Genomic DNA, 18938 nt, shown 5'->3' on the forward strand with positions numbered 1-18938 from the left:
GTTCCTAACCTGACACAGCATGTAACACTAATGTCTCACAACAAATGAAACTGATCTGTAGAAAACGCAACTTGAAAAAAGGGACAATGCACCTGTTTTTGTTGATTAAGATATCTTTCATTTACAATACATTTTGAAAAGAAGTAAAGCGTGCAGATCATTTTGCTGTCTCGAAATTTAAGTGCTAGCCTGATAGCCACAAGCAACAGGGAACTGCAGGCTGTGAGCCAGAGTGCTCCATCCTTCCCCTTACACCTAGCAAAGAAATGCAACAGGCTGCTGTAAGAGGCCCACAGTGAGCTAGCAAACATTCGTGCAAGCTAGTCACTTTTGCAGGCTTGTTTACAGCAAACCGTATGCAGGATTTGCTGTGGTTGGCTTCTTTGAACGATGCCTCCATGGCATTTGGTATTCCACGTGCTTCCAAAAGGCAGTGTTGGGTGAGAATGGAGAGGCCATGTATTTTGCTCTCCATTTTATAGTTCCTTGCTGGTGAATGAGGTGCCTGAGAGACTCCTGCAGCCGTTCGTAGTCCCCAATTTCCTCCATTTCCAGCAGAATCACTTTCACGTTATTTTGGATGAGGACGTTGTAGAATGCGATCTGATGCTCGTATGCAAAATGTTCACTCTTGGCCAGCCATTCTGTTAGAAGGATGATCAGTCTTCTGCTCTTTTGTATTCTACTTTCAATTGCACTAATAGCATCTGCCAATGTATAAAGTACGTAGTTAAGAAATAGCACAATACCTCTCCAACTCTATGGTGCATGTTTCAGAAGGCTATTAAAAATCTCAGGCTCAGAAGATACCCAGTATACCAACACTGGCACTGCATCTAAAGTAAAGAGCACCAGCGGTGCAGTCTGTCTGTGGTTTTTCAAGTGGTTTCTTATGACTCTTAGAATCAGAGAGTTTGGAAGAGAAAGCTAGAGCATCCTCATCAGATGGCTAGCTAGGCCTCTGCTTGAAGACCTCCAGATCCTACCATGCCAGAATTGGACTATTTCTGGCGCAGCTTGAATTGAGCCTTGTCTACTAAGGAAGAGACCCCACCACAAGCAGGGTTTGCTTTCAGTGCTGAATATAAATTCAGTGCCAATTGCAAGCCTTGCTTGCAGAGGAACAATTGGAACACACTCTAACGCTCCTTTGATGCCAAAGATCACCAGTGTTGAAGCAATGATTCTTCAACATCAACTTAATTGGACTGGTCATGTTGTGTGGATGTCTGATTACCGACTTCTGAAGCAACTACTCTATTCCGAACTTAAAAATCGAAAGCGTAATGCTGGTGGCCAACAAAAGAGCTTTAAAGACTCTCTCAAGGCAAATCTTTAAAAAAAAGTAGTATAAACACTGACAAATGGGAAACACTGGCCTGCGAGTGCTCCAGTTGGAGAACAGCCTTTACCAAAGGTGTCATGGGCTTTGAAGATGCTTAAACTCAGGACGAAAAGGAGAAATGCTTGGCAAACCCTCATAGTGATCAACTCCCGCCCGGAAACTAATGTTCCCACTGCGGAAGGATGTGTGGATCCAGAATTGGCCTCCACAGCCACTTACAGACTCACTGTTATAACTGTGTTTATGGAAGACAATATTACCTGACTACAAGTGATCGCCAAAGAAGAAGAAGAAAGAAGAGTTTGATGGCTGTGGCTGGGAGCCGAGGAAGGAAGAATGCCAAACAAACAGGCCTTATTTGGCCTGTGAGCTGGAGGTTCCCTAGACCTGTTCTAGATTATATTTTATTTCAGCTCCCATCATATCTGACCATGAATCAGGCTGGTCCAACAACACCTGTGTAGGGCCACAGGTTCCATATCCATGATCTACCATACTGGAGCTCTGTGTAGACTAGCCTTTATTCTCAGGCTAGTAGTGGTATGTAGCTGAGATCATGGCAGTGCAATTTGTAATTCACAGCTTCTTCATTGCACAACAGCTTACCTTCTCCAGGCAACACGTCTCTCCCATAAATGCACAATCTATACCCGCATTGTTTTTCTAAAATCTCCGGTAGAATCTGATGAACAAAAGAGCCCATAAAATTATTTTCATAAGTGTCATTTGTGGGATAGATAACATATGCATCGTGTACTTTCCCATCTGCGAAATAAAACAAGAAATAGATGCAAAGCTGAAGTATGAATTTTAGAAAGCTGTTATTTTTCAAGTTAGAAATGCAGAATTCATTTGGTTGTACAGGTTAAACAGCCGGATTACAGATTATTAGCACACCTGTTTGTAAATCATGTACCATATATGCAGCATGCTTAGCACAATTTTTAGAATTTACAAGCATGAAAAGAACACGGATAGACTTGAAATTAACCAGCCCATTGAATGTGAATAAAGTTGCATGCACCATAGCATTAATTGTGCATATTTGTTATACTACAGTGGTACCTCATGTTACAGATGCTTCAGGTTACATACTCCACTAACCCAGAAATAGTTCCTAGGGTTATTACTTCAGGATGAGAACAGAAATCGTGCAGTGGTGGCAGCGGGAGGCCCCATTAGCTAAAGTAGTACCTCAGGTTAAGAACAGTTTCAGGTTAAGAACGGACCTCCAGGCATAGCTGTCAACTTTTCCCTTTTCTTGCGAGGAGTCCTATTCGGAATAAGGGAATTTCCCTTTAAAAAAGGGAAACGTTGACAGCTATGCCTCCAGAACGAATTAAGTTCTTAACCCGAGGTACCACTGTATTTAGGATTATTATATCAAATTAGTAAAGAGGGGAAATGAATTCCAAGAACTTGAAAGCACAGTCCTTAGTAGGGGCAGATCTACTAGGAGACTGATGAAGCTTAAGCCTCAGGGCCCCTAATCCCAGAGGGGCCCCAGAAGCAAATTCAGTCCACATTGCTTAAAATCGTTAGGTCTAGTAGACCCAATTTGAGTTGCAAAACTCGAATTGATTCATTTTTTGTTGTATATGTTTCAACAATCCCAGAGTTTGAGAGTGAGTTGCACAGATGTTGTAAATGTGGAATTCTGGGTGGTGCACATGACTCTCCCCCCCCCCTTTTGATCGTCACAAGAAACCTACGAGGCATGTTCTGCTGAGAGACAGTGACTGGCCCCAGGTGAGTTTCATGGCTGAGTGGGAACTGGAACTCTGGTCTTCCAGGTCATAGTCCATTGCACCACACACTTCCAAATTCAATCCTGAAAAGCTTCCCTAAACAGAGTTGCCTTCAAATGTCTTCTAAAAGTCAGATAGTTGTTTATTTCCTTGACATCTGAAGGGAGGGTGTTCCACAGGGTGGGTGCCACTACCAAGAAGGCCCTTGTAGTGTGACATCTGCTCAGATCCATACAACCTTTTATCAAGTGGTAATTCACCATGGTGAACATCCAACTACATAAGGAGCCAGTCATCTGTAGATCATGGATAAATTATTGGCTCTGGGACATGTAACTGCTCATTACTGCTTGCACAAACTGTGCATTCATACTCACCATCCCTGGAATTATTGCAGTTAAATATCCTTCGGACACATAAGACAATGTCAACACGAAAAACATGGTAAACCATCACCAAGATCATTGTAAGACCTGCTAAAATAGCAAACACCACAATCACGTAGGTGTTGCTATGACCTGACAAAAAGAAAATATAGAAGATTACCAAAAATATAAATATATCCTGGGCTCTATTTTCAATCACACCAAGCAGCAGCGAAAGTAGAGATGCTAGAATAATAAGTCTGGAGTAGACTATCTGGGATGTCTTGTGTCATGAGGAGGGAAGGGCTGGAGCTCAGAGCCAGCTCACATGCTTTGCTGGGAAAGCCCTTCTCTAAAACTGGGAGAGGTGTTCCTCTGCAGTGCAGACAATACTAGAAGGTCTAATGGGTTGACTTCCTGTCTAAAGGAACTTCCTGTGATGATCTCACTTCAGTTAAACCCCAGGCCACCACTTCCCAGAATGAGTCCTCCCTCTGTCCCATTATTGCTAGTCTCAGTTCCTGTCACTGCGTATTGACCCTCAAAGCAGCCAAGGTGTATTGATTTGTGTACGTAGTAACTGTTAGACGTTATCAAATGGGGTCTGAGTTCTGTGGCAACTTCCTGGAATACATTTGGCAATGTAGTTCTGGACTCTTTAACCGAAGCACTGCAGGTCTGGGCTTGTGTAATACATAACTATTAAAACTGGAGAGTATCCACTGGTCAAGATGGCATTCTAAGTGTTTCTTATCAGTTAAAAACATTGAGCCAAAACAGCTGCTGCTCCAGTGCTTGTTCTCCAATTAAAATATATGACTTTTAAGCCCACATAGAAGAAAAACAGATAAAAAAGATATGCTCCTTGCCTGTACATAGCAATTAACATTAAATGTTGAGCCAACTGACTTTAAAATCTTAAAACTGTTCAGGAAAAAAACAAATTAAAACTAGAACAGACTATGTATATCCAGGACCAGCAGCCTTACTCATCACCATCTTCACCTAAAACTCCAGCCTATGGTGAAGATTTACCTCTTTGCCCTGAATTGTGATACTTGAGATACATATTTTCAGGTCACTTTGTTATTGTGACCGTAATTTGTGTGAGACTGTCACAAAATGTGTTCTTAAATTGCTGTAACCCTGGGACCTTATGATGAAAGGCAGGTAGGAAATCATATTTATAAAAACAACAAATAATCAGTGGATCCAAAAGCACAATTGTGACAGGGAGACATCTTTGCCTGGTGCCTCAGAGCTGACACTGGCAGAGAAGGAGCAGGTTCAACCTCCTTAGGAAGGAAGTCCCACTGCCCAAAAGATGGTGGACAACTCAAAACAGAGCTTCTGAGAAAGATCTTCTAAGTACAGGCTGGGTAGGGTCATACTGGATTGTTGAATGTTTGTTTCATATGGTGCTTGCTCCAGAAAACACACCATGCTAGTGCTTCTGTGTCCTGACTGATGGTTCTCTATTGTCTCTGAAGTGAAATTCAAGGATTTTATAATAAATCTCTGAATGGATCGAACCCTTCAAGTCTCATTTCAGGACAAGGCCAATCATTTAATTTTTGTGGTGACTGGGATTCTTACCATCTCTACAGCCAATAAAGGAACTCCTACTAATCTAGCCTATGCAAGAAGCCTAAAGGGTAGAGAGAAAAGATTGGCATCCTTAAATTGGCTGTACAGTGGTATCTCGGTTTTCGAACATAATCCGTTCCGGAAGTCCGTTCCAATACCGAAATGTTCAGAAAGCGGAAGCCTCAAAATGCAAGCCTCAATACAGAAAACTCAAAATGGAAGCCGCGTTTCCTGTTCAACTTCAGAGGCACGTTCGAAAACCAAGGCACTTACTTCTGGGTTTTCGGCGTTCGAGTTCCGAAACGTTTGACTACAGAGGCATTCAAAAACCAAAGTACCATGTGGCAAGGAGAACTTGGAGAGCATGATTTTGATCAGACAAACAGCAAGGAGGGAATGGGTGCCCCTTAGACTGCAACATTCCAGATTACTGGCCATGCTGACGTCCCACTCAATTAGCATTAAAGGATTTGAAGATATTGCAAAAGTGGTGGCTTACCCTGGTAAACCTATCATACATTTATAGGAATGTTTCAGCAACTTGTTGGAGGGGGTGTAGTGATAGGGGTAACTATAAACATATGTGGAGGGGATGATGGGATTGTAGTCTCAAAACATCTGGAGGGCCAAATTTGAGGAAGCCTGTGACCTGGCCTGTCCTCCCCAGTTGGGTGAGCTTAGCTGCAGCAATGGCCTCCACCTCCTGGTACTCTTTCTGGCTTCCCCACGGAAGCCGCTATGAGAAGGAAGAGGAGGCAGGGTGTGTGGTCCACAGCTGCCACCCTTCCTGCTGCTTTTGACCACCTGCTCGTCTGCACAGTGTCTACACAGTGTCTCACACACACCCCACCCAGAGCTGGCCAGGGGGCTTGCTTGCCACTGATGCTGATCATTGCTGGTGGGGCTGCAGAGATGGCAGAAGGCACAGGAGGGGAGCGACTCTTCCTTGTATATTTAAAACACACCCTTCACAAACTAGAGTTCCCAGGCCAGAGATGGCAGCATATTCTGATTTGCTTCAGGTGTCAACATTTCCCGAGTTGCCCTGGTGACTTGCCACACATATACCCCTGTACCCTGGCAAACAAGTAACGTAGGCCTTGTTCCAGCCACTTAGAGGCACTTGAGGAAGGCCAAGAGCAGGCATGGTGGGAGAGTTCCGAGGGAAAGATAGCAACAATGTCCTTCTTACGCTTTGAGATTTGACAGTTGCTGAACAAAGAGGATTAAAATTCTTCTCACCTTCACCTGCCCCTTTGGGCACTAGTGTCACTTCTGTTGTTTCGTACTCCAGATCATTGGCCAGGACACATCTAAAGGTTAAGCTGAGGTCTTCTTCCCTCACTTCTGTGATGCTTAATTCAGCCTCTGCAAACTGTCCTTCGCCAGGTACCATATACCTAGTAGAAAGAATGTCATTAGAACCAGATTAGCTTTGGCAACCTAGAAGTGGAATTTGCTTCACTTGGTGCTCACAATGGGACAGTATCTTTTCAAAGCTAAACAAGAACTGTTGTTGTTGTCATTGTCATCATTCCAGGTTTTAAAAACTGATTCCAACATATATATTTTTGGATTGAACTGATTTTTTTGTGATATTAAGCTGTTATTGTTTAAAATGCATTTTTGTAAACTACTCTAGAAATTCTGGCAACATAAAAAATTAGCTAATTAAATTATTTCTCCCCTCCCCCACCTCCTAACAATGGACATCTTTTTACTTACGATTTATTGGATGTAACAAAGCGGTTGGAATCGTTTGCTTCATCGAATTCCCAAAAGCTTATGGCTATGCCTTGCTTTCTGTGGCCCAGCCATGCCTTACATAAAAGTTGCGCAGGAGAACCTAGAAGGATGAATCCAAACATCATCAGCATAAAATTAGACCTCCAGGTCATCCGATGAAACCGAATGGGTGGAGATTTAGGACAAACAAAAATAAGCAGCTGAAGAAATAGTATGATTACCAATCTCTACTTCTATAACGTCACCATCCTTTGGATATAAAACTTTAGGAGATGTCAGTAAAAAGGAATCTGTGGAATTCGAGGGCAAGAGACAGAGATAGAAAACATTAGATTAATGTTTAAGCTGTGATTTCACAATTTAGAATTATAGCTTATATTCATAATATTTTCCAAGTTATTTTAAATACGGCATCACTTAGATTACTTCAGTGTGATATCAGAAGATTAATCCCTTTTGCTTATTTAAAAAAGCAAACCAAACCAAAAACAACTCAACCCCACAAATATAAATTAGGATTACTGCTGAATTCAACTCCAGTAGAATTCAGGCTGAACTTTGGACCAGAACATTCAGAGATTACAGGGAAGACTTTCCAAAGCCATTTTGGGGGGAAATTGTAGCAAGGTAAAGAGTAAAGGACCCCTGGATGGTTAAGTCCCGTTGAATTCAACTATGGGGTGCGGTGCTCATCTCCGCTTTCAGGCCGAGGGAGCCGGCATTTGTCCACAGACAGCTTTCCGGGTTATGTGGCCAGCATGACTGAACTGTTTCTGAAGCAATGGAACACAGTGACGGAAGCCAGAGTGCATGGAAATGTCGTTTACCTTCCTGCTGCAGTGGTAACTATTTATCTACTCGTGCTGGTTTGCTTTCAAACTGGTAGGTTGGCAGGAACTGGAACAGAGCAACGGGAGCTCACCCCGTTGCACAGATTCAAAATGCCGACCTTACGAGTGGCAAGACCAAGAGGCTCAGTGGGCTGAGGTGGCACTGTGGTCTAAACAAAATTGTAGCAGCTGGAAGGAAGAGTTAAACCTTCGTTCTCAAGCACTTCAGTCCCAGTCAGAAAACCCCTCTGCTTCTGGCTGCTTCTATGGCACTCCCATTTATGAGAGCGCTGACCACACAAATTAATCAATTTACACGGCAAACACAGTTACAACCCGGGGTTGTTGTTGTTGTTGTTGTTGTTTTTAATAAATTTTTATTGAGATTTCCACCAAGTTTTTTAACAACAAACAAAACATTAACCAACAAAACATAACAATAAGAAAACAAAAAACACATATAATTTCAACTCTTCGTTTCATGTAACTTACTTTCCCGACTTCCTCATACCTCCCCTTTCTGTATTCTCATGTCTAATAAATTTGTCAACAAATCCTTCCCTTACTTTTAACTTAATTTTAATAACACTCATTTTCTTTTAACTTAACCATTACCGCTATTAACCCCTGATTTTCTCCTCCAGCGTCAATCTAGCATTCATTAATTTTGAGATATTTCTTTAGATAGTCCTTGAATTTTTTCCAATCTTCTTCCGCCGCTTCTCTTCCCTGGTTTCGGATTCTGCTCATCATCTCTGCCAAACTCCTATAGTCTATCGCCTTCATCTGCCATTCTTCCAAAGTGGGTATATCTTGTGTCTTCCAATACTTTGCGATGAGTATTCTTGCTGCTGTTGTAGCATACATAAAAAATGATCTATCCTTCTTTAACACCAATTGGCCGACTATGCCCAGGAGAAAGGCCTCTGGTTTCTTAGGGAAAGTGTACTTTAGTACCTTTTTCAGTTCATTATAGATCATTTCCCAGAAAGCCTTAATCCTTGGGCACATCCACCAAAGGTGAAAGAATGTACCTTCAGTTTCTTTACATTTCCAACATTTATTATCGGGCAAGTGATAGATTTTTGCAAGCTTGGCTGGGGTCATGTACCACCTGTAAATCATTTTCATAATATTTTCTCTTAAGGCATTACATGCCGTAAATTTCATCCCGGTGGTCCATAACTTTTCCCAGTCAGCAAACATAATGTTATGACCAATATCCTGTGCCCACTTAATCATTGCAGATTTAACCGTTTCATCTTGTGTATTCCATTTCAACAGCAAGTTATACATTCTTGACAAATTCTTAGTATTGGGTTCTAACAGTTCAGTCTCTAACTTTGATTTTTCCACCTGGAAGCCAATTTTCCTGTCCATTTTAAAAACTTCCATTATTTGATAATAATGAAGCCAATCTCTCACTTTCCCTTTTAGTTTCTCAAAACATTGCAATTCCAATCTGTCCCCCTCTACAACCCGGGGTTGTTGTTATTCAGTGGGAACTTGCCAGAACTCAGTTCTGGCACCTGTCAGGTGGGCACCATTGCTATTATAAGAGAACAAGGGAGGCATTCATGGTGAGTTCTGGCACCTTCCCCCCGCCCCTAGAAAAATAGCACTGGTTACAACTTTTAGAATAATCACGTCAGACAGAAATATAGAACAGCATAGAGATTTCCCGCTATGTCTCACACAGAACGAGAACAGACCAAATGCTGGAAGGCTGGCATCCAACATCTCTTGTCCCAATACCAATTACAAGATCTTCAGGTAACCATGAAGATGGATAAGAGGCACTTAAGAGACTGTCTCTTTAGGTCCGATGCAGAAAGAGATCTAACCATGATTGCTTCTACCAAGAGCTCACCATGGTTCCCACTTATCAAAATGGAGCATGCCCAAGCAAGATACCTGAAAAAGCTCCCACTTGCCATACTAAAAATTGGTTTTACAGAACTACAATTCCAATCGATGCCCTCGGCGGTGTTGGATGGACGGTACAGCAAAGTACATTACGAAGAGAGACTCTGTCTGTGTGGACAACCCAGCACTGAGGACCTGTGCCGTTATTTATAGATAAATAGGTACCGCTTTATAGCGGGAAGGTAAACGGCGTTTCTGTGTGCTGCACTGGTGCTGGCTCGCCAGAGCAGCTTCGTCATGCTGGCCACGTGACCCAGAAGTGTCTCCGGACAGCGCTGGCCCCCGGCCTCTTAAGTGAGATGGGCGCACAACCATAGAGTCGGACACGACTGGCCTGTACGGGCAGGGGTACCTTTACCTTACCAGAACAGTTATTATAGAGGCTTTAGCGAGCCGGAGCAAACACATCCGCTGCAAAGTTTAAAAATAAGGGGAATGTTACTCTGCTGAATTGTGGAACTTGTTAACACAAGTTGGATAAGGATATAATCAGACAATATATCCTCTCCTGCATCCCTGAACATTCCCACATTTGTTACTTATAAAGTAGCACTCTGTGCACTGGCAGCTAAGAAGATCAGGAGGAAGGAACTAGATAAAATAGCAGTCAACTGCAAAGGGGATTCAGATATTTAATTTGGCACATCTTACCTGAGAATCTTCTGCTATTCTATTCTATTTAATACAACAAATAATTTGATGGTTTTATTGTATGTGTGGTGCCTGATGATTTTGATGGTTATTGTTGTTGTGTGTGTTTTTTTGTTCTCCTTCTGAATGATGCCATGGCCTATGGCTAGTGCAATAAATAGTTTAATTGAATTGAATAGAACAGCATAATACTGTAAAGACTGGCTCATAATTTAATACCACTTCAACACCAGTTTGTGCTTATAGGACCACACTACCTTTTTAGGAACAAAAGCACCCTTGGTCTGCACAAACACACTACGAAATGTTTGTTTGTTTGTTTATCGAAGAAGAAGAAGAGGAGGAGGAGGAGGAGTTTGGACTTGATATCCCACCTTTCACTCCCCTTAAGGAGTCTCAAAGTGGCTAACAATCTCCTTTTCCTTCCTCCCCTACAACAAACACTCTGTGAGGTGAGTGAGGCTGAGAGACTTCAGAGAAGTGTGACTAGCCCAAAGTCACCCAGCAGCTGCATGTGGAGGAGCGGGGAAGCGAACCCAGTTCACCAGATTACGAGTCCACCGCTCTTAACCACTACACCACTGCTGGCTCAAACTGGTTAATGTCCACTATCATCTTACCTGTAATTGTTAAAGGTGTTGTTGCAGTTACTGGAAATGCTCTTCCACCATGGTGGTATGTAAACTGGCAAGTATAGTATCCACTGTCACTTTTAATTGCATCAGAAATGTAAAGGATGTTTTTAACCGCTTTGTACCTTGCTCCATGAAGAAGTTTACAGTCCTAAAAAACAGAATATATATTCATTTTTCACCACTGTTTAATGACTTATTAAATATTACTAAAGGTAAAGGTAAAGGGACCCCTGACCGTTAGGTCCAGTCACGGACGACTCTGGGGTTGCGGCGCTCATCTTGCTCTTAAGACCGAGGGAGCCGGCGTTTGTCCGCAGACAGCTTCTGGGTCATGTGGCCAGCATGACTAAGCCACTTCTGGCGAACCAGAGCAGCGCACAGAAACAACATTTACCTTCCCGCCAGAGCAGTACCTATTTATTTACTTGCACTTTGGCATGCTTTTGAATTGCTAGGTTGGCAGCAGCTGGGACCAAGCAACAGGAGCTCACCCTGTCATGGGGATTCGAGCCGCCAACCTTCTGATCGGCAAGCTCTAGGCTCTGTGGTTTAGACCACAGCGCCACCCACATCCCTATTAATTAATTAATTAAATAAATAAATTATTAATTAATTGGCAAGCACGGCCTTTTTTTCCAGCCGGAACTCTCCGGAACTCAATCCCAGCACTTCTCAGTTGGGCACCATCGCCATTCTAAGAGAATGTGGGGAGTGTTCATGGTGAGTTCTGCCACCTCTGTCAATAAGACTGTAGTCAGAACAGAAAACCGAGACTCAAGAGGGAAGGATCAGCATGCTCAGAGAAGCTGAAGTTTCCAGAAGTTCATAATGCCTCTGCAAGTATACTATCTGCATACCTGGGGCCATGAGAAATTATAATCTTAAGGACATCTTACATCTTGACTGCTATAGCCAAAGAACCCAACCAAATGGTGCACAAATAAGTAACAGCAAACAATAAAATGATATTTTATCATTGAGTGCTGCTATGTATATTGTCAACAGCCATGTAGTCCCTTATTGGGAAGGAAGTTGGGATATGTATGAGGAAATAAATAATGAACAAGACCACTGCCATTTCCAGGGCAGTGAAGGATGACAGAACTAGTGTGTGACCTCAGTGGTGGATGTTGGGGTCTGAAATTTAGCGGCCCTACACCTCTTGTGCTCCACTGCAAATCACAGTTGCATCGTCCCTGGCACCCCTGAGGTTCTGAACCCATCGCACTTCCCTAAATCCACCACACAGCTCACTCAATAATATGCCGGAGAGTCTCATGGTCGTGAATTATACCTGTCAAGCCAGCCCGGGCATGAATGCTGAAGTCCTCCAAAATTTCAATGCCAAGTCCTAAATTTCACCTGCACAGTCAGAAAGGGAGTGCGCGAGCCTAACGTCAGATTAATACATTCGAAAGTGGTTGTGTTTAACAGTTACTTCCTGGCAGAGGAGATGGCATCTCAGCAGGTAATTGAGACTTTCCCTTCTCATGCTCTAGAGGAGGCTGATGCTACACAGAGAACCTTCAAACCCAACACTGACTCTCTATAACCATACAGCCAGATATCGATGATACATACCTTGAACCACTTCATATCAGATGCGTTTTCATAGTCATTATAGGAAGGGCAGAATATTTTAGCGGATCCAGGGCTTCCAGTTGTTTCCAAATAAAGAGCATCTTCATAATAACAAGTGCCTTCTATATTTGGATTTATTATGACACTCATCGTTTTAGGAGCATACCTGTGAATTCAAAGCAACTCCCATATATTTTCTTAAGATATATTTTCTTAAGCTACTTTAAATGAATTCAAATCTCCAGGGCCTGATGAGCTGCATTCAAGGATACTAAAGGAGACTGCAGGTGTAATTTCAGAGCCTTTGTCTATTATCTTTGAGAATTCTTGGAGAACAGGTGAGAACTGGAGGTGGGCAAATGTTGCCCCCATCTTCAAAAGGGGGTGAAAGGAAGACCCAGGTAACTACTGACCAGTGAGCTTGTCATAGATGCCAGGGAAGGTCCTTGAACAGATAATTCAACAGTCAGTCTGTGAGCATTTAGAAAAGGATGCTGTGCTTACTCAGAAATAAGTCGTGCCAGACCAATCTGATTTCTTTTTTTTATTTATGGAATTACAAACTTGGTGGATCAGGGAAATGCTGTGGACATAATGTATCTTGATTTCAGTAAGGCTTTTGGCAAAGTCCCCCTTAATATTCTCATGAGGAAGCTGGTAAAATGTGGGTTGAATGTGGGTAACTGTTAGGTGGATTTGTAGCTGGTTGACTGACCGAGTCCAAAGAGGACTCATTAATGGTTCCTTGTCATCCTGGAAAAAAGTGACAAGTGAGGTGGGCCCATTCTGGGTCTGTTGTTTTATAAATGACTTGGACGAAGGAACTGAGGGGATGCTCATCAAATTTGCATATAACACCAAACTGGGAGGGGTAGCTAATGTCGCAGAAGACAGAATCAGAATTCAAAATGACCTTAAGAGGTTGGACAACTGGGTGCAAGCTACCAAATGAATTTCATTAGGGACAAATGTAAGGTTCTGCACTTCGGCAGGAAGAACCAGATGCACAAACATAGGATGGGAGACACCTGGCTTACTAGCGGTATATGTGAAAAGGATCTAGAGGTCTTGGTAGACCACAAGCTTAACATGAGTCAGCAGCAAAAAAAAAGCTAACACTATTCTAGGTTGCATCAACAGAAGTATAGTGTCCAGATCAAGGGAAGTAATAGTATTACTCTATTCTGCCAGTCAGAGCACAACTGGAGTACCGTGTCCAGTTCTGGGCACCACAATTTAAGAAGGATGTTAACAAGCTGGAACATATGCAGAGGAGAGCAACCAAGATGATCAAGGGTCCAGAAATGAAACCTGACGAGGAGCTCTTGAAGGAGCTGGGTATGTTTAGCCTAGAAAAGAGGAGACTGAAGGGAGATATGCTAACCATCTTCAAATATCTTAAGGGCTGTCACATGGAAAAAGGGAGCATGCTTGTTTTCTTCTGCTCTGGAGGGTAGGACTCGAAGCACTGGCTTCAAGTTACAGTGATACCTCGGGTTACAGACACTTCAGGTTACAGATGCTTCAGGTTACAGACTCCACTAACCCAGAAATAGTACCTTGGGTTGAGAACTTTCAGGATGAGAACAGAAATCGTGCAGTGGCGGCGCAGCGGCAGCAGGGGGCCCCATTGGCTAAAGTGGTACCTCGGGTTAAGAACAGTTTCAGGTTAAGAACAAACCTCCAGAATGAATTAAGTTCTTAACCTGAGGTACCACTGTACAAGAAAGGAGATTCTTGACTAAATATTCTGAAAAACTTTCTGTTCAGCAGTGGAACAGACTCCCATGAGAGCTGGTGGGAGTCCTTGCAGGTTTTTTGCAGAGGTTGGCTGGCCATCTGTCACGGATGCTTTAGCTGAGATTCCTGCATTGCAGGGAGCAGGACTAGGTGATCCTTGGTGTCCTTCCAATTTTATGATTCTATGACACACACTCACAGAAAGCTTTTGCTCATTTTTTACTTACTCAGGATGGATGCATGTGTAATTTCCATTGTCCTCAACAGATGCGGGCAGAAACCAAAGCTCATTCCCAGAAGCATGTATTCGGGCCCTTTTGTCTGTAGAGATGGTTGTATCACCACGCTTCCAGACCGCAGTGTCATGCACAGGGCACTTTACAACAAAAGCCTCACCTGCTATTGTAAGCCCTGCAAACATACGTATAGATTCAAAATTCCTTTGCAAAATATCAAGTGACGGGGGCTTGGAGAAAAACATTCTGCATACCTACATCAGGAGAGATTTCCTAGCTTGTTTAATGCTGCTGGTAATGACATACTAAAACCAGTAACTGTGTCTTGGAAACAAATGCAAATCAACAACAACAACAACAACAACAACAACAACAACAACAACATTCATCTACATGTGCGCTCTTCTGGATTAAGAATTGCACTTTTGACATGGACATGATCCAGCTCATGAATCTTCCCACCATCTCAGTACAAAGTGCATCCCTATCAAAAGATCTATCAAAGCAGTTCAATGAAGCCCAAATAAACGCAGTGACATAGATAGGCATCCATCTGCACTGGTAGAACCTGGTTTTCATTGATCAAATTGCAATGCTCATGGAAACTGGACTGGGGTGTTTATGTATATTTTAAGGAAATTTTTCAATAGTAATGGTGTCACGCCAGCACCGGAAGAGGGAAAAACTTAAACACGTAACAGAGTTCAGCAGAGTTCAAAAAAAATAGTACAGAGACAATTGTACTTCATCCAGCAGAGCTTTACTGATACTGAAATCAGGCATGGCCAAACTTGGCCCTCCAGCTGTTTTGGGACTACAATTCCCATCATCCCTGACCACTGGACCTGTTAGCTAGGGTTGATGGGAGTTGTAGTCCCAAAACAGCTGGCCGGCCAAGTTTGGCCATTCCTGGATACATAATGGTCACAAATCCAGTGCAATCAGGATTGGCACAGTCCATTAAAAAAATTGCAGCATTTAAAATAAAAAGTTGCAGCATTTAAAATAAACTTACAAACGTAGAATAAGATTAAACCTTAGCACTAAGCATACAGAACTGAACATAAGAACAAAGGAAGATGAAGCAAGAATGGGAGCCCAGGCTCCTCATTGCCTTACTATAATAGTCAGCATGACCGTGACAGAAACATAACAGAACCAGTTTAATACAGCTGAACACAGCTTCCCAGAGAAATAACCCAACCATCAGAAACCTTATTCCTGTTTCTCTCACATAGAAAATAAACCTTTCCAGAACACTCTTGAACTAACCAGAATAGGAAATATTTCTACACATCAGATTAATACTTTCTGCACTAAGAAATGAAAACTGACAAATGGATGTCTAGATCATTCTAGTTTAGACGCACAACTGTGACCAGCAGTTCATTCATTCAACAGAATGAATCAATCATATTCAAGGTATTTCTGTGAGTAAAATCAGTTCAAAGTAAGACTTACAGTATTGCGGTTTCCCAGCAATAGCAGAGAAAGCCATGAGCAAGATGAAATACAAGAGAGTCATTGTGTTGCTAAATTGGGGGGGAAAGGGAAACACATTAGAAAAAGGAAAAAAAAGAAAGCCCTGTTATTTGACTCTTCAAAATTATCAGCATGCTGAAAGAGAAAGATCTACATTCTTTCAATTGGAAAGACATTGTTTTGCAAAATTCCACCTGAACAACTTGTGCCTTGTTGTATTGAATACTTGCACAGCATTTCGGTTTCAGCTCAGAGACTGATATTCAACACAGCGAGTAAAAAAGACAGCTCCATAACTGATGATGATGATGATGATGATGATGATGATGATGATGATGATTTATTATTTATACTCCACCCATCTGGCTGGGCTTCCCCAGCCACTCTGGGTGGCTTCCAAAAAAATATTAAAATACTGTAATACATCAAACATTAAAAGCTTCCCTAAACATCCTCCACATTTCTTTCACAGTAGCACTTTTATCTTCTTTGTGGAAATCCCCTCCCACTTTCCGTTTTATGAAATAAGTTAAAATATCTGTTTGTGAACTGCTTAGTAGCTGAATGTTGGAACCGAATGTTCCAATATTCAGAATCATGATTCAAATATTAATATAGGATCTGGCTATAAGAAAATAGTATCCAGAGCTGAGACAGTCCTGCTGGAATATCTAGAACGCAGTACACTGGCTGCATACACACCCCACATTTAAGGCACTTCCCCCGCTCCCTCAAGAAACCTGGGAACTGTTGCTTACCCCTCAGATTGCACCCATAGCAAACTACAGTTCCCAGGACTGTTTAAGTGGGGGATGCGCTTTAAATGTATAGCATGCGTATACAACCACTTACTACTGCAATGCTACTGTCCATGGTGCCACAACAGAAATGGAAGTTGTGCAGCCATCAACCAGCTGTTGAAGTAAACCACCTTCATTAATTCATTCATTTTATTTGTATACTGCTTTTACACACACACACACACACACACACACTCATGCTCCAAGCAGCTTACAAACCAAGAAACATTACAAAACAAGTTCATAACAACATAGCAAAGTGAAATAACAAGATTATGTAATGATCTTATCCGAGCATTTCCGAGTACAAGGATTATCTCAACGTATTTCTTTATTTATGAATTTATAAGCCGCTCTTTACGACAAAGTATAACAAGGCAGAATACAACATATCCTAATTAATTATTATAATATTATTATTATTGCATATGACCCACCGACTGAAGAGTGTGAAATGGAGAAACTTGGCAGGTTCCCTGTTCCTCTTCCTTTCACTGAGATGCTTAGCTGATCCAAAACTCTAAAGGGTTTTCAGTATATCTATAGCTGAGGCTCCTCCTCCTGTGTGGTTTGTGAACTCACCAGCTATCAGTGTCATATGAAACGCTGTGCAGATAAGGATTTTGTTGAGCAAGCAAAGCAGCCACCTCCTCAAATTGCAAAATTATTTCCTGAACTGATATTGTTTACAAAAGTTCTGTGCTTTCCCATCTCTCTGCCGAGTGGTGGCAAGAGCCTAGGGGGGTTCCAGGGTCTGTGCTTCTTTGGAGAATTGAGACACAGCAGAGATAGTCGTAGATTTAAGAAATATGGGTTAATTACCTATTTACACCTTCAGTCTCAGGGAGGGAGTCCAGATCTTACAGCATGGTCATTTCAAGAGAGAATTGTCCCCCACAGCAGTGCAGCCAAGGCATCTCTCCCAGCCAGCCTTCCCAAGATGGATCCCGGACTCTGTTTCTCCTTCTCCTTCCCAAAATCCCTTGCTACCAGACTCCTTTTTCCTGTCACTTCAACATCCCCCATCACCTTGGCAACATCTGTCTCCTCAGACCAAAGAATTGCTCTCAGATGGCCCATCAACACTTTTTGTCATGTTAACAGATTTGCTCTTCACTAGGCCAGCCAGGGATTCCTTGTCTGGCCCAGTTCTGCAGCTAGAACTTTCATCCATATACCAATTGATCAAAACCCAACCATTTATTAATTTCTAGGATTTAGGGGCCCCTTCATGGATCACTGCCTTGCCATGGTGAAGGGGCTTGAATAACTCTGAGAAGCTATGAGCTATGCCGTGCAGGGCCACCCAAGATGGACAGGTCATAGTGGAGAGTTTTGACCAAACGTGATCCACCTGGAGCAGGAACCGGCAAGCCACTCCAGTATCCCTGCCAAGAAAACTCCATGGACAAAGACAAAAGGTATATAAAAGTTATGACGCTGGAAGATGAGCCCCTCAGGTCGGAAGGTGTCCAACATGCTACTGAGAAAGAGCGGGGGACAAGTACAGTGGTGCCTCGCAAGACGAAATTAATCCGTTCCGTGAGGCTCTTCGTATAGTGGTTTTTTCGTCTTGCGAAGCAAGCCCATTGACAGCTTAGCGGATTAGCGCTATTAGCAGTTTAGCGGCTTTTAGCAGATCAGCTGATAAGTGGCTTAGCGGCTTAGGAAAAAGGGGGAAAAACCCGCAGGAACTCGCAAGACATTTCATCTTGTGAAGCAAGCCCACAGGGAAATTCGTTTTGCGAAGCGCCTCCAAAACGGAAAACCCTTTCGTCTAGCAGGTTTTCCGTCTTGTGAGGCATTCGTCTTGCGGGGCACCACTGTACAAGTAGATTTAGAGCTGATGAAGTGGCTGGGCCAAAGCCGAAAGGACACTCAGTTGCGGATATGCCTGGAAGCGAAAGGAAAGTCCAATACTGTAAAGAAAAATATTGCATAGGAACCTAGAATGTAAGAACCATGAACCTTGGTAAGTTGGATGTGGTCAAAAATGAGATGGCAAGAATAAATATTGACATCCTGGGCATCAGTGAACTAAAATGGACGGGAATGGGCGAATTCAGTTCGGATGACCATCATATCTACTACTGTGGGCAAGAATCCCGTAAAAGAAATGGAGTGTCCCTCATAGTCAACTAAATAGTGGCAAAAGCTGTATTGGGATACAATCTCAAAAATGATAGAATAATCTTGATACGAATCCAAGGCAAACCTTTTAACATCACAGTAATCCAAGTTTATGCACCAACCACTGGTGCTGAAG

At 42.5% G+C, this 18938-nt stretch overlaps 1 protein-coding gene across 2 annotated transcripts; it reads right to left on the bottom strand.

The window, feature by feature from the left end:
* Positions 1–95: 95 nt before the first annotated feature.
* Positions 96–17888, bottom strand: LOC310843084 (interleukin-1 receptor-like 1). Of its 2 annotated transcripts, XM_083735604.1 has the most exons (12): positions 17110–17888; positions 16725–16786; positions 15852–15922; positions 14382–14565; positions 12415–12580; positions 10819–10981; positions 7013–7081; positions 6771–6891; positions 6288–6445; positions 3471–3611; positions 1952–2110; positions 96–707 (listed from the first exon to the last, which is right to left on the bottom strand). In XM_083735604.1, the coding sequence occupies exons 3-12, from the start codon at positions 15913–15915 to the stop codon at positions 343–345; spliced, it is 1590 nt and encodes a 529-aa protein (XP_083591730.1). In that variant the 5' UTR covers positions 15916–15922; positions 16725–16786; positions 17110–17888; the 3' UTR covers positions 96–342. The 2 variants fall into 2 exon arrangements, with proteins under 2 accessions (XP_083591730.1, XP_083591729.1); XM_083735603.1 differs by lacking the exon at positions 16725–16786.
* Between the last annotated feature and the right edge of the window lie 1050 nt (positions 17889–18938).

The sequence above is a fragment of the Podarcis gaigeae genome (assembly GCF_964106915.1).
Source record: "Podarcis gaigeae genome assembly, chromosome: 4".
Classification (NCBI taxonomy): domain Eukaryota; kingdom Metazoa; phylum Chordata; class Lepidosauria; order Squamata; family Lacertidae; genus Podarcis; species Podarcis gaigeae.